We start from the raw sequence: 24,649 nt of genomic DNA, 5'->3' as shown, positions 1-24,649 counted from the left end.
TCCTGCCCCGGCATCCCCCCTTGGCGTCTGGTTCCCTTCCTCTTGGCTTCTGTCTTCCCCTGTATGTGTTGGGTAGCTCCCTCTGAGTCAGGCCAGCGTCCATGAAACAAACACAAGGCCAGGGAGATAGCAGGTCTTCCTGCAACTGCCTCTGGCAGGTGGCCACAGGGGAGATAGTCTCCATAGGCTGCCCTTATCAGCTCAGCCTTGGCATGGGGGCCAAGGTCTGGCCCATTCCGGTGATAGTGAGCCCAAGGAAGGCTTCAGAGATCCCTATCTGGACGGAGCAGGGGTGAGTGCAGAGTACCTGGGCCCATTGTGGGTGGGGCTGCTCGCCTGGGTCTCCCAGCAACACTCAGCCCCCTCCACGGTGGGTGGGGACAGACCCAGGCAAGGGACATAAGGGAGGAGGCCAGGGCTGAAGAGCGAAGCTGTGGCTCTCAGCCCAGGGGTCTCTGTGTGCCGTCAGACGCCAGCGAGCTGGGCCGTCCCCTCTACCCGCAGGAGGAGACTATTGTCCCTGCGTCACTCCACTCCCCACTGCCCCCTCTGTTATCGGATTGTTAATATTAATTAACAACAGTTGCTAAGGATGACAGTGCAAGGGTGTGCCCCAGCCAGAGCTGGCCTGGACCCAAGAGGGCACTGGGGAGAGTAGGGGTCGGAGGCTTGGGATCTGGGGGTGGCAGGTAGGGGGGGTAGAGTTTCGGAGGGCGGGTGTCCAGACCCACCTGAGTCTCCCTCTTCTCCTGGGCCTGGTAGCTCCTGCAGCCGAGGCTGTGTGGGAAACTCTCGGCAGGTTGCTGGCTGGCCCAGCCCTCCGGCTTTGGTCACTTTGGGAAGTGGGTAAAGGGGAGACCCTGAGAGGCTCATCTGCGAGGGTGGGACTAAAGGTGGGAGGGACAAGTGACCCATCGATCATTAACTAGCGGACAGCCCTGGGAGGCACAGGGCTCAGCCCCATTGGTCCCCAACCCAGTCAGGTGATACTGTCCCTGGTAAGGAAGCTGCCCCGTAGTCCGTCCCCAGTTTCAGTATATGTACGGCTGAAGTGGGCTCTGGCATTGTCAGGAGCCGGCCCTTGGCTGTCCCCAAGCCCTGGCCTCACTTACCCTCTGACCCCTGCCCAGTGCCAGGATGGTGGAGACTAGCCTGAAGGGCTGGTTGCTCTGGGCCCTGCTCCTGCACTCGGTGAGTCCTTGTGTCCACTCCGGGCAAGGGCTGCTTGGCAACTGTGAGAGAGGGCCAGGGATCTGCAGTTGGGGGCAATTTCTACATAGATGAGGGATGCCAGGCTCCCCAGAGAAGGGGTGCAGGTCGGGGTTCTTGGGCTGCTCAAGTCTCCAGATCATGGGCTCAGATGGACACAAGCATGGGGAATGGGATCGCTGGTTTGGGTGTGACCAAGTTCTTCCCATCCCTGGTCCACTGTGGGTGTCCTGGCTTAAGGTGGCTGGTGGTAGGTTAAAGGAAGATCCAGTCCTGGGGTGCTGATGAGGTGGATTCAAGGGGAGAATCACCCACAGAGGATTTGGCATCCAGGGAGGAGGTCCGAGGTTCTTACCTCTCAAGTTTCCTGCTCGTTTCCACGTCTCAGGAGGTGGGTGAAGGTTTTCAGCCCCTGGCAGGTGACGGCAGGGGAAGCTCTACTCAGAATCTCCAAGAGGGGCCCCGGCCTCTGGGTGTGGTCCGCAGTTAGGGCATGGTGGTGGCTGACTGCTATGGCAAAGATGCCCGAGGCACACAGGGCCCGCATTCACGTGGCCCCTGGGAGTCAGCCCCTCACCTTGTCCAGGGGCCACTGTTTCTCAGGAGGACCACACAGGGGTCCAGGGGTCTCCTGGGTGACCCTGTTCTCTCCCAGATATGTCAGGTCACCTCTCTCTTCAATGACCCTGTCACTCAGGATCAACCTGGCCTTCACCCATCTGCTCACCATCCTTAGACACCGCCGAGAGTCCCATGTGCTACTTGGGCACCCCATCTCCTCCAGTGCTCCCCTGGATCCCCTGGCATCCTGGAACTGCCCGATGTCCACCCCTCATCTGCCCTGTTTGGCATCATTCCCCACACCCTCCCTGGCTGCCCACTGCCCCATCAGCTACCCAGAGGACCTGGCCAGCACTGGGGCCCGTGGTGACACCACCTTGTTCCACAGGCCCAGAGTGAGGTGTACACACCCATACACCAGCCTGGCTACTGCGCCTTCTACGATGAGTGCGGGAAGAACCCGGAGCTGTCCGGAAGCCTGGCTTCGCTGTCCAATGTGTCCTGCCTGGATAACTCGCCTGCTCGCCACATCACAGGTGACCACCTGGCTCTCCTACAAAGCATCTGTCCCCGTCTCTACACTGGTGCCAACACCACCTACGCCTGCTGCTCCTCCAAGCAGCTGGTGGCCCTGGACATGAGCCTGCGGGTCACCAAGGCCCTCCTCACCCGCTGTCCCGCCTGCTCTGACAACTTCGTGAGCCTGCATTGCCACAACACCTGCAGCCCCAACCAGAGCCTCTTCATAAATGTGAGCCGAGTGGTCACACAGGGGGACAGCCAGGCCCAGGCCGTGGTGGCCTACGAGGCCTTCTACCAGCGCAGCTTCGCCGAGAAGACCTACGACTCCTGCAGCCGTGTGCGCATCCCCGCAGCTGCCACACTGGCCGTGGGCTCCATGTGTGGCGTCTATGGCTCTGCCCTCTGCAACGCCCAGCGCTGGCTCAATTTCCAGGGGGACACGAGCAATGGCCTGGCACCCCTGGACATCACCTTCCACCTGTGGGAGCCTAGCCAGGCTGAGGGGAGCGTGATACAGCCTCTAAATGATGAGGTCGTGCCCTGCAACCAGTCCCAGGGGGATGGTGCAGCGGCCTGTTCCTGCCAGGACTGTGCCGCCTCCTGCCCCGTGATTGCCCAGCCCCGGGCCCTGGACCCCACCTTCCGCCTGGGCCGGATGGAAGGGAGCCTGGTCCTCATTATCATCCTCTGCTCTCTCTTTGTCTTGCTCACGGCCTTCCTCCTGCGATCCCGCCTGGCCGAGTGGTGCAGGGGCAAGCGCAAGACGCCCAAACCCAAGGAAAGCATCAGCCTGGCCCACAGGCTTAGCCTCTCCACCCACACCCTCCTCAGCCGCTGCTTCCAGTGCTGGGGCACTTGGGTGGCCTCGTGGCCACTGACCATCCTGGCGGTATCTGTGGTTGTGGTCGTGGCCATGGCAGGGGGCCTGGCTTTTATAGAACTGACCACGGACCCCGTGGAGCTGTGGTCAGCCCCCAACAGCCTAGCCCGACGTGAGAAGGCATTTCACGACAAGTATTTCGGCCCCTTCTTCCGAACTAGCCAGGTGTTCATGACGGCACCTCAACGGCCCAGCTATAGGTATGACTCCCTGTTGCTGGGGCCCAAGAACTTCAGCGGGATCCTGTCCTTGGATCTGCTGTTGGAGGTGCTGGAATTGCAGGAGAGGCTGCGGCATCTGCAGGTGTGGTCGCCAGAGGAGCAGCGGAACGTCTCCCTGCGGGACACCTGCTACGCCCCCCTCAACCCACATAACGCCAGTCTGTCTGACTGCTGCGTCAACAGCCTTCTGCAGTACTTCCAGAACAACCGCACTCAGCTGCTGCTCACAGCCAACCAGACGCTGTCAGGGCAGACCGCCCAGGTGGACTGGAGGGACCACTTCCTCTACTGCGCCAAGTGAGTCCTCTTGGGACCAGGTTCTGGGGTCAGCGTGGGCCTCCTGGGGCCCAGGCTGGGTACACATCTTGTATGGTTGAGGTGCTCTGCGTCTCGGTCACATGGGGTGATGTGCCGTGTCTCTCCAACTTCCTTCTTGGGCTCCCCATCCTCAGTGGAGTGCATGCTCGCCATAGCTGATTCACACTTGACCGTCCTGGCCTCCACGCGGTCTTTCTGTAGCACTCCTGACATAGCTGGACTCGTCCTTGCACGTTCTTGGTTTAAGGGTCACAGAGCAATCTGAAGGCCATGCTCGGCCTGGGTGCAGGCCAGCAGGGCCATGGGCAGCCCATGAGGTGCCCCAGGCCTGGGCAGGGGCCTGGGCCTAGGCCAGGTGCCCTGTGCAGGTAGCAGCCACACCCCTTCAAGCTGTTTGGGGCTTGGTCCCCAGCTGCGTCCACTTGGCCGTGGTGCAAGCAGGAAGCCAGTGAAGCTTATGGGTCTCGGGACCAAGAGTGGAGGTTTGAGAGCTACCAAGCCTGGAAAGGAGCAGGCTGGCTAGCAGCACTGAGGCCCCCTGGGGTTGGAGTGGGCAGAGGTCTTCAAATGCTTGGTCTCAGGGTCCCTTCACTCTTGACCAAAGACCAAGCACCCCAGAGAGCTGGGGTATGGGTAGAGGTTATAGTCACTGACATTTACCACATGAGAAAGTAAAACTGAGAAATGACAAAATAGTTAATTAATTCTGCAACAATAGCTATAATAGGCCCATTATATGCTGACACAAATAACATTTTTTATTTATTTATATTTTTAAAGGAAATTATTAATTTTTTGTTTTCTGTGCTGGGTCCTTGTTGCGGCACACAGGCTCTTTGTTGTGGTGCTGAAGCTTCTCATTGCAGTGGTTTGTCTTGTGGAGCACAGGGTCAAAGGCACACAGGCTTCAGTAGTTGTGGTTCATGGGCTCATTAGTTGTGGTGCACGCATGGGCCCAGCCATTCTACAGCATGTTGGATCCTCATGGACCAGGGATCGAACCCGCGTGCCTCACACCAATAGGCATACTCTCAACCACTGGACCACCAGGAAGTCCCATAACATATTTTTATGAAAATGATCGTATTTTCTGTACTGAAAATATCAGGAGTGATCACAGTAACATTGTTTTACATCTTTGCAAATCTCTTTGGGGTCTGGCTTAGCAGAAGATGCTGGATTCTGGCATCTGGTTCTGCATTTGGCCTGTTGGTTGAAGCACAGCGAGAATGCTTGGCCGCACACCCATCCATGTAGCCAGAGGAGGGAAGTGTGTTGTCAAAGCCTTTACAGAGAATTGTGGGTTTTCTTTACTACTTCATCAAACTCAGCAAGTGATGCTTTCCTAAATGTTAGCTGCAATATGAAACTAAAGTCATGTCAGTGAACTGTCTGTAGGCCACAGACCTGAGATCAAAGAAGGGTGAGAACAGAATGGCATCTTAGTGTTATTATGGAAATAGTTTTGACTTTGTAGACCTTGAAAGGGTCTCTAAGGCTCCTGAGGCCCTGGGTCACCCTGAATACCTCTGGATTAGAGTCAGGGCTCCCACCTGTCAGGCGAACCAAGTGTGGGCTGCTTCCCAGAGTCTGTGCCTCAGCCCCAGGGCTGGCCCTCGGAACTGGCAGGTCAGGAGAAGAAGCTCTGGCTCCGGGTTTCCAGTCCTTTGTTGCTGTTCAGTCGCTCAGTTGTGTCTGACTCTTTGAGACCTGATGGACTGCAGCACGCCAGGCTTTCCTGTCCTTCAATATCTCCCAGAGTTGCTCAAACTTATGTCCATTGAGTTGATGATGCTGTCCAACCATCTCATCCATTCCAGTCCTTGAGTTGCCTTTATTTTGATTTTGGATGCTCACAACTCTTGGGTGGCCTGATTATCCCCATTTCAGAGACAGGGAAACTGAGGCTTAAAGGGGTATAGTCAACTGCTCAAGGTCACACAGCAACCGGCACTCCCTGCCAGCTGGTGACTCACAGACGCACTCAAAATGAGTGCTTTGTCCAGGCACCTGTGACCTATTTACAGAAAGGATTCAGTGGAGGGCATGGAGACCTGACCACAGTTACAGGGCTGGAACATTGAATGAGGAAAGAAGGAGTTCCCACCTCAGGGCCTGGAGGGTTCTGGGCTGGTGGGAGGAGACCGCTGAGGGCAGTGTGAGGCCTGTGTGTCTCTGTTGGTGCTTAGGACTCAGGGAGGGGCTTGTACCAGAATCCAGCCGTCACTCCAGGGGAGTGTGTGTGATGCTCAGCCCCCTGCCGATCTGGAAGGAGATGATGGTGGAGCCAGGAGCATGAGGCTGGTGTGAAGGGAGAGAGAACTAGAGGTCCTGCTCAGGGAGCTCCAGTTCAGTCTGGATTGGAACAAGAAATGTTCTGATCAGGGGTCAGGTGATGGTGCTGGGCGTCTGGGGTGAGGCACAGGGACCACGGTGGTTGGAGTGGGGTCAGGAAAGGTCCTTTCCTCTCCCAACAGTGCCCCCCTCACCTACAAAGATGGCACAGCCCTGGCCCTGAGCTGCATGGCTGACTATGGGGCACCCGTCTTCCCCTTCCTCGCCGTGGGGGGCTACAAAGGTAAGCTCCGACCTCCCCAGGAGGCCAGTGAGTGGACATATGGGGCAGGAGTCATGGGGAAGGATGGGGGTGGCCATGGGGACGTCCCGCTGCCTGGGAGTGGCCGGGTCGGTGGAGGGCTCATGGGGACGGCAGACCTGCCCATCCTGCATCGTTTTTCTGTCACTTACTGCATCTTCCGCCAACCCTGCTCAGGTTCTCTGGTTCTGTGCCTGGAACCACAGGTTTTGCCTTTGACTGAGAGAGGGAAGTAGGATGTAGAATTACACAATGACTTGGGTGAGGAGGGTGGGGGAGGAGAGGCAGGAGTGTGGCTGCAGTTGGGGGAGGGGAAGCAGGGGTGAGGCTGGAGTAGGGGGAGGAAAGCAGAGGTGTGGGTGGAGGTAGCCGAGCATTTCTCCTTCCAGGAAAGGACTATTCTGAGGCAGAGGCCCTGATCATGACCTTCTCCCTCAACAATTACCCTCCTGGGGACCCCAAGCTGGCCCAGGCTAAGCTCTGGGAGGGAGCCTTCTTGGAGGAGATGCGAGCCTTTCAGCGTCGGACGGCTGGTGTGTTCCAGGTCACATTCATGGCGGAGGTAGGGGCTGCAGGGTCCCTGGCTCTGGGGCAGACAGTTCAGGTGGTTTTGGTGGGGTCCTGTATCCCCATCGTGCCCTCACCCCTCCCGAGTGACCCTGAGCTGCCGGGTGCCTGCCCAGGAGGATGGGGTGATGCTACAGCTGTTCTTGCAGCCATGTCAGAGCTCACACGGACTCACATACACGGTGCCCTCTGGCCGAGCTCTTGGGTCAGTGGGTCTGGTCGGGTGTGTGTCCACAGCGTTCCCTGGAGGATGAGATCAACAGCACCACGGCCGAGGACCTGCCCATCTTTGCTGTTAGCTACCTTGTCATCTTCCTGTACATCTCCCTGGCCCTGGGCAGCTACTCCAGCTGGCGTCGGGTACCGGTGAGAAGTGAGAGGGGAGCTATGAGGGTGAGCTGGCCCACCATCAGGGTGCCTAGAACCTCCCCAACCTACTTTCTAGAGCACTTCAAAACAGCAAAGTGGACATACCCAGGGTGGCTCCTCCAAGGGGTGATGCTTCTTGAAGTGTTCTATTTCGAAAGGCCATGCGAGTTTTCACTCTGCTCATGACAACCCTCCCTCGAGTTGTGCAAATGCAAAGTAGGTATTTACATTGTCTTACAACGCATGCTCGAGGAAGAAGTGGTCAGGCTCACAGGGCCTGCTCTTAGGAGGACGGCACTGCAGAGTGGACAAAGTGCAGAAGCTCAGAGCATGCAGCTCTCCTCTAACTGGGGTTGGGGGCACATTGGGCAGCCCCGCAGCCAGGAGGCTGAGCCTGGTCCCATTGCAGGTGGACTCCAAGGCCACTCTGGGCCTGGGCGGGGTGGCCGTGGTGCTGGGAGCAGTCTTGGCCTCCATGGGCTTCTTCTCCTACCTGGGTGTCCCTTCCTCACTGGTGATACTTCAAGTGGTGCCCTTCCTGGTGCTTGCCGTGGGGGCCGACAACATCTTCATCTTTGTTCTTGAGTACCAGGTAAGGGGACAGGAGTTCTGCACACCCTCAGCTGCCCCTACTCACCCAGGCATGGCCCCATGGGTTTGCTGGGTTTATTTCAGCCTCTTCCTAAGCACCGATGTCCATGTGCACAATTCCTGTAGAAAACAGGGCTCTGTGTTTATCTTTCACATAAATGCATTCATACCTCACGTCTCCTGAACTTGCTCTCAGTTAGCCCCACATTGTCTGCCAAGAGTGTCACACAGCACATATGTTACTGAGCCCAAGCTCATACTGCTTACTGCATGGCAGTCAATAAATCGAGAGATGAGATGCTGGGGAAAGGAATAGTGAAAAGTGACTTTATCTGAAGTCAGCAGACTGAGAAGATGGTGGACTAGTGTCCCAAAGAACCACCTCACCTGAGTTAGAATTTAGACTTCTTTTATACTAAAAGGGGAAGTGGTGTGGCTGGGTGTTGCAAACCTTTTGGTGCCAGAATCTTTTGTTCTTGCAGCTGTCAAAGTAGGTCCCAAACCCCTCCAACATGGCAAATGTTAGATTCTGTTCTGCAACCTTTTAATCTCTATATGAATGGAAAAGTGTTATACCTTTAAAGGTCAGAGCCTTGGCAACGGGCTGTCATGTATATTCCAGGCTCTGGGCAACGTCCTTTTACAAAAGATCCAGAGACAGTAAGACCAAGCACAGGCAACAGAGCACAAAGGTTAGAGGTCCAATATGGAGTCATGTTTGTTCATCTCTGTTCTACACAGAGCCGCCTCTGTCTTTTCAGTGCTGGGTAGCATTCCACGGAAAGACAAGTAGTCTTTAGCCTCTCTTGTTAGTGAACATTTAGGGTTCCAGTGATGAGTCAGAGGAAGGATGCTATGGACATCTGAAAATACACCATGCGTTTCTCTGGGCCAGACCCTGAGAAGCGGAAGATGTGGCAGGATGGAGTGTCACCGCCCCACTGTCCCCACTGGGGAAGGTGGGGGCAGTTCCTTGGGCCTGGCTGCATCTCCAGGCAATGCCCATGCCTTGGGGAGTGAGGGCATGTGGCAGCCCCCAGCTGGCCTCTGAGGGACAGAGCCCTTGGTCAGATCTTGACCCTGTCCCTGCCGTCCTCACGCAGAGGCTGCCTCGGAGGCCTGGGGAAGAACGGGAGGCCCACATCGGCCGAGCCCTGGGCAGAGTGGCCCCCAGCATGCTTCTCTGCAGCCTCTCTGAGGCCATCTGCTTCTTCTTAGGTGAGCCTGAGCAACCCCTCCCCACCAGGCACTGAGGAGTTCATGAAGGCTTTCCCACCTGAGCAGGTGCCAGGCCCTGAGATTCACTCTTGACCCCCCTCCCCATCCCCCAGGAGCCCTGACCCCCATGCCAGCTGTACGGACCTTTGCCCTGACCTCCGGCTTTGCAGTGCTTCTTGACTTCCTGCTACAGATGTCAGCCTTCGTGGCCTTGCTCTCCCTTGACAGCAGGAGGCAAGAGGTAAGGGTGGAGGCAAGGCCCAGGGACTCACCCTTGGTCCCCATCTTGGCCGGGGATGGAGTGGCTTCACTTTGCACAGAAGGCTCAGAGCATGGGGACTGAGAGTGGGAACAGTGTGCTGGAATGTTTAGGCCACCAAGTCCCTGATGTCCCATGGAAAATTAACTTTGTTTTGGTCATTTGAGGGAATATGATCAAACCTGCTAAAAGTACCTGAGGTCGTGAAATAAAATATAAGTGAGAGACTGACAGGGAGGGAGCTCTTGTTTCAGTGATGGTACAAAGTTCAAAGGTATTTTATCAAGGCAGAAAAAGAAGATGAAGAAAAGAGCACACTGGCACGTCCCTGCCATGCGGTGCTGGCACAGTCCCCCCGAGGAAGGTGACTCTCCCACTCCACGGGACGGAAGTGGTCCCCAGGGTCTGTTTTGGGGTCGTCTTGAGTGCCTTCCTCCTTCTAGGCCTCCCGGATGGACATCTGCTGTTGCAAGACAGCCCGGAAGCTGCCCCCGCCGAGCCAGGATGAGGGGCTCCTGCTCCGATTCTTCCGCACGTTCTACGTCCCATTCCTGCTGCACTGGCTCACCCGCGTGGTCGTGGTGAGCGGGCGAGAGGGCAGTAGGGGGACCTCATGCCACCCAGGGTTGGGGGGGCCTGGCAGTGTCTGGGGTGGGAGGGTCTGCTTAGCCTTGATCCTTGCCCGTGGTCATTGGAGGGGTCTGGAGCTTGCCCAGGTCCAGGGGCTGAAGCCGGGGCAGGGAGGGGTTGCTGAGATTCAAGTTGGCCCAACTCCAGAATGTTTCCTACAAGACCCCGTCCAGACCCAGACTGGGAAGCTGCTGACCCGTCACTGGGCGGGAGGCTTTCACGCGACACTTCCTTTCCCAGGTGCTGCTGTTCCTGGCCCTGTTCGGAGCAAGTCTCTATTTCATGTGCTACGTTAATGTGGGGCTGGACCAGCAGCTGGCTCTGCCCAAGGTAGGTGCCCTCCCTCCCCTCTCCTCAGTCCTCAAGGCTGTGAGGGCAATCAGCAGCGCAGAGTGGATGGGTTGGCCTGAACCAGGGGTGTGGTAGGGGTGGGGGACCATACATCATGTGGAGTTGGGAAGAGAAGCCACATTCTGCATGGAAAGTGCCTGAATTCTGCTCCAACCCCAGGCCACCAGAGGGAGACGACCAGGCAGCCGAGGGACTGGCCATGGGAGCCGACCGTCCAGGCAGAATGACCGACACCTCAGTGAATGCCTGCCTAGTGCCAGGCACTCTGTGTCCTCAGGCCTGGCTTCTGCAGCAGCAAATGTCCCTGGACTGTCCTCGGAGAGACAGGGAGGGTTGGGGGCCCTGGGGAAGAAAAGACCTCGATGGTCTTGAGGGTTCTGGATGGAGGAGAGGCTTGAGGGGTGTCTGAGCATGAGTGGGATTTGCAGAGGAAGGAGGCAAGGGTCACAGCACTGACCCATGGGAGGTTGGGGCACACCAAGGCTCATTTACTGTGTGCAGGGATGACTGTAGGTGTGGGGGGGAGAGGCAGTAAGGCCGAGAGCTGGAGGCACTGCAGGTGAGGGGGTGGGGAAATGTGCTGACCAGGACCAGCAAGCATATGAGGTTGACAGGAATCATACATCGAAGAGGCCAGGGACCTGAGGTTTGTCTGGACATGCAACCAGAGGTGGGCTGGTGGCTGGGGGAAGCAAGTCTGCATACCTGGGCTCTAGGGGAGAGAGAGCATCATGATGGCTTGGACATCCAGGGCCACTGTAGAGGTGGCGATGGGGGTCTGGGCATGGGCAGGAATCTTGGATCCAGTGGCCTGATAGTCATCTGCTGGTGGTGCTGGTCTTGGAAGCAAGATGAGGTGGGAGCAGAGCAGACAGGCAGGACGGCACCTTCGAGCCACCATAGGGAGCAAGAAGAGGCTGCAAAGCCAGCAAGGGTCCAGAATGACTCTGCCACTCATGGTGGCCCTGGGGACTGCTCACACGGCTGAAGAGAAGAGGGTCCCCAGTGACCCCAGAATGGGTATCAGTGGCCTGGTAGGCCAGACCAGTGAGAAGGAAGGCGGTACTGGGCTGTAAGACCAGCTGAGGGATTTTTTTTTTTTTTTTTTTTTGGTTGTGTTGGCTCTTAGTTGGGGCGCTTGGAACCTTTAGTCATGGCATGTGAAATCTTTAGTTGTGGCATGTGGGATCTAGTTCCCTGACCAGTGATCAAACCCAGGCCTCATGTACTGGGAGTGGAGAGTCAGCCACTGGACCACTAGGGAAGTCTCCCAGCTGAGGTTTTGTTTATGCTCTTTGTTTATTTTTCTTTGGGGGAGATTTGTTTCTTATGACTATACAAAGTGTATTTCTTTCAATTTTTTTTTTGGTAAAATATAACATAAAATTTGCCATTTTAACCATTTTTTAAGTGGCATTAAGGACGTTGTATAATCCTCACCACCACCTATCTCCATAGCTCTTTCATCCTGCAAAGCTGGGACTCTGTCCCTATTAAATGCTAACTCCCCATTCCTCCTCCCCCAGTCCCTGGTGCACCCCCCGCCCCATTCTCCTTTGTGTCTCTGCATTTGTCTATTCCAGGTCCCTTACACATGTGGAATCATACATTTGTCCTTTTGTGATGGGCTTATTTCATTTAGCATGATGTCCTCAAGGTTTGGTCATGTTGTAACATGTATCAGAATTCCTTCCCTTTTAAGGCTGAATGATATTCCTGTATGTATGAATGCATATATATCACATTTTGCTTAACCATTTTTCTGTTGATATGGGTTGCTTCCATGTTTTGGCTATTGTGAAATAATGCTGCTATGCACATGGGTTTACAAATATCTCTTTGAAACCCTGCTTTCAATTATTTTGGGTATATACCCAGAAGTGGAATTGTTAAATCATATGGCAATTCTATTTTTAATTTTTTGAGGAACCTTCATACTGATTTCTATATAGCTGTATCATTTTACATTCCTACCAACAGTGCACAGGGTTCCAATTTCTCCATGTCTTCACCAACCCTTATTTTCTGGGTTTTGTTTGTTTGTTTTTTGACAACAGCCATCATAATAGATATGAGATGGTATCTCATTGTGGTTTTGATTTATGTTTCCCTAATAATTAGTGATGTTAAGCATTTACTTATTGGCCATTTGTATATTTCGTTTGGAGAAATGTCTATTTTTGAATTGGGCTGGATTTTACTGTTGCTAAGTTTAAAGAGTTCTTTAGATATCTTGGATAATTAATCCCTTATCAGATATGTGGGATTAATATCTGATTAATTAATATAAGATATCAAATATGTGATTTGTAAATATTTTCTTCATTTCTGTTGGTTGCTTTTTTTTTACTCTACTGGTAGTATCTTTTGATGTACTTAAGTTTTTAATCTTCATGAAGTCTAATTTGTCTATTTTTGTTGTTGTTGTTAACTGTGCTTTTGGTGTCATAGTCAAGATAAATCATTGCTGGGGTGTATAATTTCTAAGACTTTGTGAATTTTTCAATTCTCCTTCTGTTAATGATTTCTAATCATGCAGTCATGGTCAGGGTATATACATAATATGACATCTATCTTTTTAAATACTGAGATTAAATATGTGGCCAAATACCTAGTTTATCTTGCCGAATGTTCCATGTGTATTTGAGAGGAATACGCATTTTGTTGTTGTTGGGCAGAGTTTCTGTATAAGCTTGCTAGATTTAGTTGGTTTAGTGTGGTTCAAGTCCTCCATTTCCTTACTTGTCTTCTGTCTGGGTGTCCTATGCGTTACCGACAGTGGAGTATTGAGCTCATTGTAGAACTTCCTATTTCTCCCTTCAGTTCTGCCAAGTTTCGCTTCATAGATTTTGATGGTCATTCATTAGATGTGGAACTGTTTATATACACTTACCTTTGCTGTACTGAATCTTTTAATAATATATAATGTTCTTCTTTGTCCTTTGTAAACTTTTTTGATTTAAAGCCTATTTTACCTGGCAGTGGGATAGCCTACTATTGCGTGGAATATCTTTGCAAACTGTGTACTATTTGCATGGAACATCTTTTTCTATACTTTCACTTTCAACCTGTGGGTGTCTCTGGATCTCAGCTGACTCTAATAAACATCATATTGTTGGATCCTATTTCTCTAACCCATTCTGTCAACTTCTGACTTCTTATTAGAGAGAGTAGTCTATTTACATGTAAAACAATTACTGATGAGGAGAGAATTGTTATTGTGCTATTTGTTTTCTGTGTACTTTATAGCTTTTTTGTTTCTCATTTCCTGCATTGCCATCTTCTTTTGTGTTTAGTTGATAGTGAAATGTTTAAATTCTTTTTTCGTTTCCTTTTGGGTATGTTATATGGCTATTTCCTTTGTGGTTACCAGGGAAATTACATTAAATATCTTACAATGTGTTGAATTTATCCTAGGTTAACATGGATTGCATACAAAAAATCTATTCCTATATTGCTCCTTTCCATTTCCTTTCAGTTATTGCCATCATAAAATCACATCTTTATACACTGTGTATTCAAAAACATAGAATAATACTTTTTAATGTGTTAATCTCTTAAGATATGTAGAAATAAAAAAATGGAATTACAAACCAAAGTTGTAATAAAACTAGCTTTTATAATTTCCCATGTATTTACTTTTACTGGTGATCTTTATTTCATTACATGACTTTGAGGTATACTTTAGCATCATTTCACTTCAACTTGAAGCCTCTTGCAGGACAGGTCTTGTGACAACAGACTTCTGTAGTTATTCATATGGGAATGCTTTAATTTTTTCCCTCATTTTTGAAGGACAGTTTTGCCAAAAATAGGACTCCTGGTTGAGAGTTTTTTTGCACTTAAGTTCTTTAAATATACAAATCCACTGCCTTCTGGCCTCCAAGTTTTCTGATAGGAACTATGCTTATAATCTTTATATATAATAAGCCTCTTCTTTCTCGTTGCTTTCAGAATTCTCTTTTTGTCTTTATCGTTCAACACTTGAATTGTAATGTGCCTTGGTTCTGGGTCTCTTTGAGTTTTCCTACCAAGAGTTTGCTAAAGTTCTATGGATTTTTATACTCATATCTGTTATCAAGTTTATGAAATGTTGGCCATTGTTTCTTCAGATAATCTCTTTTCCTCTTTCTCTTTTCTTTCTGGGATTCTTATGATGTGTGTGTTGTTCTGCTTGATGATGCTGCGCAATCCCTTAGTCTCTGTTCATTTTCCTTATTCTTTTTTCTTTCTGTTCTTCATTTGATAATTTCAATTGTCCTGTCTTCATGTATGGCCATTCTTCTTCTGACTGCTCAAATATGTCTTTGAATCCCTCTAGTTATTTCTTTATTTATTGTACATTTCAGCTCCAGAACTTCTTCTTGGTTCTGTTTTATATTTTCTCTTTATTGATCATTCCATTGTGTGTGTGCGTTGAGTGTGCTTTGGCTGTGCTAGGTCTTCATTGTGGTGCACAGGTTTAGTTGCCCCAAGGCATGCGGAATCTTAGTTCCCTGACCAAGGACTGAACCTGTGTCCCCTGCATTGGAAGGCAGATTCTTAACCACAAGATCACCAGGGAAGTCCCTCTGTTTTGTTCGTACATTGTTTTCTTGACTGTGTCCAGAAAACAATGTTATTTTGGCTCTTTGAGCATCTCTAAATAGTCGTTTTAAAGTCTCTATCTAGTATATCCATTGTCTGGTCTTTCTCAAGGATAGTGTTGATTAATTTTTGTCCCCAGGTATGGGCCATATCTTTCTGAGTCATTGCATGCTTTATGATTTTGTTGTTATTTTTGAAATATGGACATTTGAGTCCGAAATAACTCCAGAAATCAGATTCTCTCCCTTCCCCAGAATTTGCTTATTTATTCATTTATTTTAAAAAGTTAATTGTTGCGGATGTCTCTGTCCTGGAGATCAGCTTGAGATGTAAAGTCTTTACAGATCTTTTCTGAGTCTCCGCTTTTCCCTGGGCATGTGCAGTGACTATCTACTTTTCCTTGTATTTGTGGTTGCTTTTGAGTAGCATGTTTCTTAAACGTCTGGTTCTCAAAAGAAGAAAAAGGGAAATATGAAGGCGGAAGACAAATTTAGCACTTGCCCTTTAATATCTTGGACAAGTAAAGATAATCTTTAAGTATCTTGGCAGTCACTTCAGTTTGAGGTGAAGGTTCTAATGGCACCTGACTTGGTTTCTGCTCTACTGAGATTAGAAGCAGCAATGAATGATGAGAACACAGATCCTTGATATTTAAGAGATGGGTATGCAAGCTGTGTGCAGACTGTTCCTGGAATGCATTCATGGCTGCCTGCCACAGGTCTGGGAGGATAAACGATGCCTAGCTAGTACCATACTAAGAGCTGAAGTAGATCAGATTAACCACAATCTACCATCCAGGCCTTTCTCTGGAAACTTGAAGCCCTCAATAGACCCCAGAGCACCAAAATAGTTACATCAGGCAGATTCTGCCAGTGCAGTTGTTGTCTAGATGGGGAGGCAGAATCCTGGTACTTCCTACTCCACCATCATTCCTGATGTCACTTTGAAGTTTTATGTTGCAGGAGAAGGGAATGAGCCATGAAGATGCCTGGCATACAGCCTTGAGGGTGTGCACAAGGGTGTTTATATGTGTGCATCCATGTGGGCTGTGGTCATAGGCTAACTTGCTAGACTGTGGCTGTGCCAAACAGGGCATGATATAGGAAGGGGTAAAATTACGTGTATGTGTTTGTATGTGTTAGTACATGTGTGTCGGAGAGCATGTTCATGCGGGGGGGGGGGTATGTGATGCCCTGTGCTTGTACCTCCGTTGAGTGTGTTCTGTGTAGGTTCCTGCGATTATACCTAGATAGGTGTACCTAGGAGTGTGTGTGTGCCTCTGTGGGTATACTTATGACCATGTGCCTCTGTAGTGGAACTGTACACATGACTCTGTGAGCCTGTACCTCTGTGTATATCACTGTGTGTGTATCTCTTGAGCGTATGCTGGAGGTGCATTTGGCCATGGGTTCACTGACTGTCTTCCATTGCAGGACTCATACCTGATCGACTATTTCCTCTTTATGAACCGCTACTTTGAGGTGGGGGCCCCGGTCTATTTTGTCACCACTGGGGGCTACAACTTCTCCAGTGAGGAAGGAATGAACGCTATCTGCTCCAGTGCAGGCTGCAACAACTTCTCCTTAACCCAGAAGATCCAGTACGCCACCGACTTCCCTGATGTGTGAGTGTCCCAGCCCACCTCTGTGTGTCTCTCTCCCTCCTGCCCTGCTGCCCACTTGCTGCCATGCGCCTGAGGGGAGCCAGCATGGAGGCTGGACTGTAGGAAGGACCCACCACAGCCTGCCTATCCGGTCCTGTCCCCTGACATTTCCTGACATTCAGGTCTTACCTGGCCATCCCTGCCTCCTCCTGGGTGGACGACTTCATTGACTGGCTGACTTCATCTTCCTGCTGCCGCCTTTATATCTATGGTCCCAATAAAGATGAGTTCTGCCCCTCGACTGTCAGTGAGTATGGGGCCTCCGGGAGTTCAGGGTCCACCACAGCTTGGGGAAATTGAGACTAGAGAGAGGACAGGACCAGTGGAAGATCTCTTAACCTTTCCTGCCCTCCTCCAGCGTCAGTTTGGGGCGGGGGCCCTGCCTAGGAGCACAGGTTGGGGTGCTACACCTATGTATGTAGATGTCCAGCTGGATTGCCAGGCAATCGCACCCTCCTGGCCCCACTGAGCTGTGCCCATACCCACTAAGCAGGCTGCTGCTCAAGTGCCATGGGAGTGGAGAGAGAGCTAAGGGTGCTGCATGACCCTGCCTCAGCAGCTGCACTTGTAGGTGGCGTGGGGAGTCCCCGTGGAGGCTGTCTCTCTGCCTCGAACTTTGCTCCCTCCCCTGCTTGAAGGCATCAGCAGTTTCCATATATGAGAGGGGCACTCCTCCCATATGTAGAGGCAAACACATATCCCTCCAGAGTAACCGCGCTTGTTACAACAGTGGGCATGCATGGGGATCCTGATGGCAAAGGAGCACAAGGTGGGGCAGGGCATCGTCTGCCTGGCCTTGGAGGGTGCTGCTGCCTAGAACCCCCCACTCTCTTTGTAGACTCCCTGGCCTGCTTGAAGACCTGTGTGAGCCCCACAGCGGGCTCTGCCCGGCCATCAGTGGAGCAGTTCCACAAATACCTTCCCTGGTTTCTGAGTGACGAGCCCAACATCAAATGTCCCAAAGGGTAGGCGGTGGGTGGTGGTTGGGGGCGGGGCACTGAGGAGGACAGCTGTGTGGGTGCCCACGGCAGGGTCACAGCGGGGAGGAGGCGGTGCGGGGCCTCTGCGGGTGGCCATAGGCCAAGCGCACAGAAGGGACAGATCCTTGGCTAACCTGTCCTGGTCCTCCTCCTGCAGTGGCCTGGCAGCATACGCCACCTCAGTGAATATGAGCTCAGATGGCCAGATTTTAGGTAAGCCTGCCCTTGACTGGAGGGGAAGACCAGAGTCAGCTGCCCTGGGGGCCCCACGAGTCCCAGGAGACAGAGTCTCCATCTTGAACCTTCCCTCCTTCTTCCTTCCTGGGGGCTTCTAACTGCCCTGGTCCTGTCCTCAGAAGTCATGTCACCCAGTTCCACGTCCTTGGACTCCACCCCGTGTCTGCCTGTTTCCATCTCCCCATTCCCTAAATTCATAGTCAGAATGAAATTTATGGAATTCTCAGTGGCTGATGCTGCACTTGGGAGCCACCTACTTCCTCTTTTCTCCGGCGCAAGTCACACCCAGATGTGGGCAGTGGGCAGCTGGTTCAATGAATGACTATTCTACTTACCCAGGGGGGTCCCCCAAACCACAGCTCTGTCAAGTCAACTGTTGTATTTTTTGTCTCCCTTTCTGGTCCTTTCTTACCGGAAAACATGCATTGGAAAAATAATGAAATTAATGTTAAGAATCCAGTGCATGTTTTGAAACCATACAGAGCAGTGTTTGGGTTCATCCAGGAGATCTCTCTCTTTCTTTAAAAAACGTATTTATTTATTTGGCTGCATTGGGTCTTAGTTATGGCATGCGAGCTCTTAGTTGTGGCATGTGGGATCTAGTTCCCCAATTAGGAATCAAACCCAGGCCCCCTGCATTGGGAGCCTGGAGTCTTAGCCACTGGACCACCAGTGAAGTCCCTCAGGAGAACTCTTTAAGTTCCATCCATCAGAGGCAGGGCCAGAACTTGAGTCTGGCACAGTGGTAGGACCAGCTACAGAGCTTGCAGGGCTGGGGGGAAACCGAAATGCAGGGACCTTTGCTCAACATGTATTAAGAGTTCCCAAATGGCGGCAGCAGAGCCCTGAACTCATCTGGGCACTGCCTTTTGGGGGTTCTGAGGCTCTGGCTTTCACAGCCTCGCGGTTCATGGCCTACAACAAGCTGCTGAAGAACTCGCAGGATTTCACGGAGGCTCTGCGGGCAACTCGGGCACTGGCAGCCAACATCACCGCCGACCTGCGGAAGGTGCCAGGCACCGATCCAGATTTTGAGGTCTTCCCTTACTCGTGAGTGCATGTGCTCCAGAGGCGGGTGCGGGTGAGGGTGCTGGGTTGGTGAGGGTGGCCACGAGATGGGGGTGGGCTCCAGCATGGAGGCTTCAGCTGCACCTGGGCCCAGTGTTCATCCTAAAGTGGGTACGGGAAGCTGCAGAGCAGTGACCGTGCTCTGCGCCCCACAGGGTCACCAACGTGTTCTATGAGCAGTACCTGACCATAGTCCCCGAGGGGCTCTTTATGCTCACCATCTGCCTGGTGCCCACCTTTGTCGTCTGCTGCTTCCTGCTGGGCATGGACGTCCGCTCCGGCCTCCTCAACCTCTTCTCCATCATCATGATCCTGGTGGACACTGTGGGCTTCATGACGCTCTGGGACATCAGCTACAATGCCGTGTCCCTCATCAACCTGGTCACGGTAACCTGCCGGCCAGAGTGTCAGGGCTCTAGTGTGGGAAACGAGGCTCCCAGTTCTTTCTAGAGTCTAGGTGCTGCCTGCTGGCCTGGGTGGAGACCCCTGCCCCTGCCCTTGGGTGGCTGAAGCCCCCTTTCTTCCCTCAGGCGGTGGGCATCTCTGTGGAGTTTGTGTCCCACATCACCCGCTCCTTTGCCATCAGCACCAAACCTACCCGGCTGGAGAGGGCTAAGGAGGCCACCATCTCCATGGGCAGTGCGGTGAGTAGATGGGCTGCCTTGTGTGGTCCTTGGCCAGCCGCCCCGTGCCCAGTCTGACACCTGCTTGTGACCCCCAGGTGTTTGCAGGAGTGGCCATGACCAACCTGCCTGGCATCCTTGTCCTGGGCCTGGCCAAGGCGCAGCTCATCCAGATCTTCTTCTTCCGTCTCAACCTCCTCATCACCCTGCTGGGCCTGCTGCACGGCCTGGTCTTCCTGCCCGTCATCCTCAGCTACCTGGGTGAGTGCCAGGGCCCTCCCACAAGACTCCAAGCCACAGGCAAAATGCCAGGAACACTCACAGCGCCCCCTCACCTGGGACAGGTCCCACCCCAAATTGTGGGCACACAGTTCCTCCTGGTTTGGAAGCTACAGTTTTTCATTTAGCGTATGAAAACATCTTTTTTGGGTCGGATGTGCATTTCAAACACATTCAGTGGCCATATGGTTCTCTGCTGCATGCCTTTGAACTTTTGATCATGACCTTGAGCAAAAAATAGATTTTCACATTGAGAGGTGATATGTACAGGTATGGACATGGACATGCAGAGTAGAACAGGCCTTTCTCAAAGTAAAACTGCCTAAGAAGCTTCAGGTATTTTCTGTTCTATTCTATCATTGATTTTTTAAAAAATTCCGATGTTATCTGAGAAATTGATTTCATGACTCATTCATGGGTGACAACTTGCAGTTGAAAAACATATCCTTTTGTATGGATTGGCCACAGTTCATTTAGTCAGCTCCCTGTTGCTGGACATTAGACTGTTTTTTGGCATCACCGACTTGATGGACATGACTTTGAGTGAGCTCTGGGAGTTGGTGACGGACAGGGAAGCCTGGCGTGCTGCAATCCATGGGGTCGCAAAGAGTTGGACACTCCTGGGTGACTGAACTAGAGCTAGACTATTTCTGACTTTGCATGTTATTGCCAGTGCTGCGATGACTATCCTTTGTGGCTGAATCTTTGACCTCATTCTCCAATATATCCTAGAGGAAGTTCAGTCCATGAATACTGATTGTTCATTCCAACTGATAACACCCTCCAAGAAGTTTTACCATTTAAACTCCTACTAGCAACATGTACATTTCTGTTTCCTCACTGTAGAGCATTCAGTTCAGATCAGTTTAGTTGCTCAGTCACGTCTGATGCTTTGCGACCCCATGGTCTGCAGCATGCCAGGCTTCCCTGTCCATCACCAACTCCCAGAGCTTACTGTAGAGCACAGTTATTCTTTTTTAAAGAATTGTCTATTTATTGGCTGCTCTGGGTCTTTGTCGCTGTGGGCTTTCTCTGGGTGCAGCGAGCAGGGGTTACTCTCTAGTTGTGGTGCGTGGTCTTCTCTTGTTGCGGAGCACAGGCTCTAGAGCACATGGGCTTCAGTGGTTGTGCTGCATGAGCTTAGTTACCCCGAGACATGTGGGATCTTAGTTCCTAGACCAGGGTCAAACCTGTGTCCCCAGCATGAGCAGGCTGACTCCCAACCAGTGGACCACTAGAAAAGTCCCTTCTGAGCACAGTTGTTTACACACCCCATCCCTCCACAGAGATTTAAATGGGACCCCTGGATGAAGCATTCCCCCATAGGGCAGGCAAGCTGAGAGTTCAATTTTGCACTGTTCCCTGACACCAGGAATAATAATAATGGTAATTTTAGATGGAACATTTATATTAATAGAAGAGTGTGTTTGTGTGCTAATAAATATATATTAATCCTCTTATCATCCCTGGAGGTAGGTAATGTTTTCATCCCCATTTCACAGATGAGGAACCCGAGACCCCTCCACCCCAGTAATAGAGCTGGTCACATGCAGTGTATTTGGAGGCCGCACAGCACCGGCACCCCTACGCATGGCACCCCAGTCTTGTAGAAACTTCCTGACCCCCTTTGGAAGAGGAGAGTGTGGTTGGTGGGGACCTCCCCAGAGGCTACCTGGCTGGGGAGCCACAGGTCCCACAGGTCATGGCCACCCCTTGGAGATTCTGAGTGGCCCGCCCCCTGCAGAGTGGCTGGGATCCTGACAGAGAGGCGAGTGGCAGGCACAGGGATCCAGGTCCCCTCTCTGACCTGAGCCTGATGACAGTGAGGAATGGCTTCTCTCAGCAAGGAATGCTTGCACAGCGTGTCCAAGGAAGAGAGGAGGGGGAGGGAGTCACTGGCCATGGGTGGCTTGGGGCTTCCCCTGCTAGACCCCTGGATGGCAGGGACCTGCACTGCAAGGCAGGGGGGACCAGAGGGTGGGCATGGGTGGCAATTGACGGTTACCAGCTTTTGGGGGGTATGGTGAAGTGAGGGCTGGGGTGAAAGGCAGTGATGGGAGGTTGGGGCTCAGGACTTAGCTCTCCCTCTCTGGAACTTCCATTTGAGGCTCCAACACACGCCTGCATCCTGCACCCAGCATGTCGCCTCCCTGACTGTGTTGCTCTGTGTCTGTTGCTCTGCAGGGCCTGATGTCAACCCAGCTCTGGTGCAGCAGCAGAAGCAGGAGGAGGAGGCAGCTGCGACCAAGGAGACCTCTTGCTCAAAGCACCCTGCCCCGACAAGCACTCATGACGGTGTCTACATCAACTACAGCTTTGAACATCCTGCCAAGAGTGCAGGAGGCCTCGATAGCTCTCCATCAGAGAACAGGCAGAAGTTCTGATGGGGCCAGAGCCCCTGTCCAAGCTCATCGGCCATGACCTGAGGGGCCATGAAGGCTCCTCCTGGGGGTTCTTTGACCTATCCTTCCCCCAGGTCTTGAGAGAGGCTGTCTCCACAAGACTGCCCACCATCAGTCACCCTCTGGCCACCAGATCTCATCCATAAGGACACCGATTGTGATGTAGGTGGCACGTGATGGCTTGGGTGTGACCTGGTCCATCTCTTGAATTTAACATGTGTCCTCCTCATGCAAGTTTTAAAACTTTAGTTCCATATATGTGAACAACTTACTCGTTCACATTTATAATTTTCCTAATTGATACCATACGTGACTTATCCTTTTGGAATGAGGCTTTTTTTTTTTTTTATGCGGCATACATTTTTTCAATTTATTCATGTCGATACATGGAGATGTAGTCCAATCATTTTAACTGAGACAGCTTTCCATTGTATGAATGAACAGGATGTTTTTTATCCATTCCCTTGCTAATGGGCAATCAGATTGCCCTCAATTATTTTTCTGCTATAAGTCCACAGTCACTTATGTGGAATTTCAGAACCCCCAGAACTCTGAAAACCTAGTGCGTTTGTCTTTTTCTTTTGTAAGTTTTGGACAAACTCATTTCGTAGCAAAGACTGATCAGACACCATGTATCTATTTATACTCTTTATAAACAGGCTTCCCTGGTGGCTCAGATGGTAAAGAATTTGCCTGCAATGCAGGAGATTCAGGTTCTATCCTTGGGATGGGAAGATCCCCTGGAGAGGGAAATGGCAACCCATTCCAGTATTCCTGCCTGGAGAATTCCATGGACAGAGGAGCCTGGAGGGCTATAGTCCATGGGGTTGCAAAGTCAGACACAATTCTGTCTTTTTTTTTTTTTTTTTTCATAAGTAGGATACCTACACTCTTCAACCAACTTGATGTGAATAGTCATATATTTTAGCACATTAACAAGTTTGATTTCATGTTGCTACTCCAGATCCTGATGAGGTCTAATATCTAATGTACTGTAAGCATCAAGTTACCTTTCTAAAAAAATGTCCTAAATTCTGAAATTCAGCTCCCGTAAGGGATTTCAGGTATGGAACCATGGACCTGTGTGATGAGCAGGTGTTTACACGTCTCCTGTCTATGTGTGGGGAGCTACCATCGCTGTACCACTGAATGGATACAGACTAGTGCCTGGGGCATCTGCCCTATTCATACCTCCACCAGCAGGGGAACAGGGTGCCTCTTTCCCTGCACCAATACCAACACAACGCTCCACTTGTTTCTGGGAGGGAGGGGAGTGGGGTTATAGATTGTTATCCCTTTTTAAAAAACACTTTTTGAAAAGAAAACTTTTTTATTATAGAATAGTTTTACAGAAAAATTACAAAGATAATACAGAGAGTTCCTGTATGCTCCCCGCCCACCCTCCAAAATTAACTCGAGTAACACATTAGCGTGATACACTTGTCAGTGTACTGTGAATGAACTAGTACTGATAATTACTACTAACCAAAAATCCGTATTTTGTTTAGACTTCCATAATTTTACCCAGGGTCCTTTTTCTGAGCCAGGATCCTGTTCAGGACACTCCACAACACTCAGTTGTTATGTCTACTTAGGCTCCTTTCATTTGTGACAGTGTTTCAGGCTCTCCTTTTCTTTGTTTTTGGTGACCTGGACAGTTGAAGACTGGTCAGGTATTTTAAAGAATGTCCTTCAAATGGGATTTGTCTAGTGTTTCTCCAGATTAGACAAAGGTGATGGGTTTTTCAGAGGGAGACCACGAGGCAGAGAGTTGGTCTCAGCGCATCGTGTCAAGGGTGCCTGCAGTCACCATAACCTGTCGCTGTCATACTGACCCTAACTACCTGGCTGAGGTTGTGGCGGCCAGGCGTCTCCTCTGTACGCTTATCTTGCACCTGTTTGCATGCTGCACTCTTTGCAGGGAAATTGCTATGCACAGCCCACACTTAAGGGTGAGTGGTTATGCTCTACTTCCTGGAGGGTGGAGTGTTTACATAAATGATTTGGAACTCTTCTGAACAGGAAAATTGTTCTCCTCCATTTATTATTTATTCAGTATGCTATCTTTATCAGTATGGAACCAAGGATGCTCATTTTTAACTTTGGGTTTTAATATAGTGACTATTTGCTCCACATTTGGCCATTGGGAACTCTTCCAGTTGGCTCCTAGGTCCCTCTGACATATTCCCTTCACTGTGGGTTTTCCCTCCCTTTTTGAGCACTTCCGTACTTCCTGGCATTATAAGATGGTATAGGCTCAACTTGTATATTTCTATCCCAGTCCTAGAGTCAGCCATTTCTCCCAGGAGTTCCAGTCCTTCATCTGGAGATAAGCTTAGAAATCAGGATCTGGGTATTCAGTGTGTGTTGCTGCTGGGGCTTTGTTGCTTCTGATCCTCTCAGCTGAGAGAGCAAGGGCATACATATGTGAATACTGACCTGTATATGTACACATTTCTAGAAATATTTCTATGAAAAGCCATCTGTATCTACACTAAGCTAAACAGGAGTTTATGCT

At 51.0% G+C, this 24,649-nt stretch overlaps 1 protein-coding gene across 2 annotated transcripts; it reads left to right on the top strand.

Annotated features, from left to right (window-relative positions):
* Positions 1,138-22,801, top strand: NPC1L1 (NPC1 like intracellular cholesterol transporter 1). Of its 2 annotated transcripts, XM_018047027.1 has the most exons (19): positions 1,138-1,191; positions 2,159-3,690; positions 6,189-6,289; positions 6,697-6,869; positions 7,112-7,240; positions 7,653-7,835; positions 8,938-9,052; positions 9,166-9,293; positions 9,755-9,892; positions 10,182-10,271; positions 16,313-16,503; positions 16,665-16,789; positions 17,381-17,507; positions 17,680-17,735; positions 18,659-18,809; positions 18,983-19,214; positions 19,358-19,471; positions 19,549-19,711; positions 21,914-22,801. In XM_018047027.1, the coding sequence occupies exons 1-19, from the start codon at positions 1,138-1,140 to the stop codon at positions 22,111-22,113; spliced, it is 4,002 nt and encodes a 1,333-aa protein (XP_017902516.1). In that variant the 3' UTR covers positions 22,114-22,801. The 2 variants fall into 2 exon arrangements, with proteins under 2 accessions (XP_017902516.1, XP_017902515.1); XM_018047026.1 differs by lacking the exon at positions 10,182-10,271 and having other exon boundaries at positions 16,361-16,503.

This window comes from Capra hircus, chromosome 4 (assembly GCF_001704415.2).
Source record: "Capra hircus breed San Clemente chromosome 4, ASM170441v1, whole genome shotgun sequence".
NCBI classification, from domain to species: Eukaryota; Metazoa; Chordata; class Mammalia; order Artiodactyla; family Bovidae; genus Capra; species Capra hircus.
Note: the sequence above shows the minus strand (reverse complement) of the source record. Positions and strands in the feature narration are given on the sequence as shown.

Bases quoted from the DNA above. Each gene is read 5' to 3' on its own strand.
- NPC1L1 (XM_018047027.1), top strand. From the start codon at position 1,138: ATGGTGGAGACTAGCCTGAAGGGCTGGTTGCTCTGGGCCCTGCTCCTG. The intron at 16,790-17,380 runs GTGAGTATGGGG...CTCTCTTTGTAG, and splicing joins GTTCTGCCCCTCGACTGTCA to ACTCCCTGGCCTGCTTGAAG. The intron at 19,215-19,357 runs GTAACCTGCCGG...TTCTTCCCTCAG, and splicing joins CCCTCATCAACCTGGTCACG to GCGGTGGGCATCTCTGTGGA.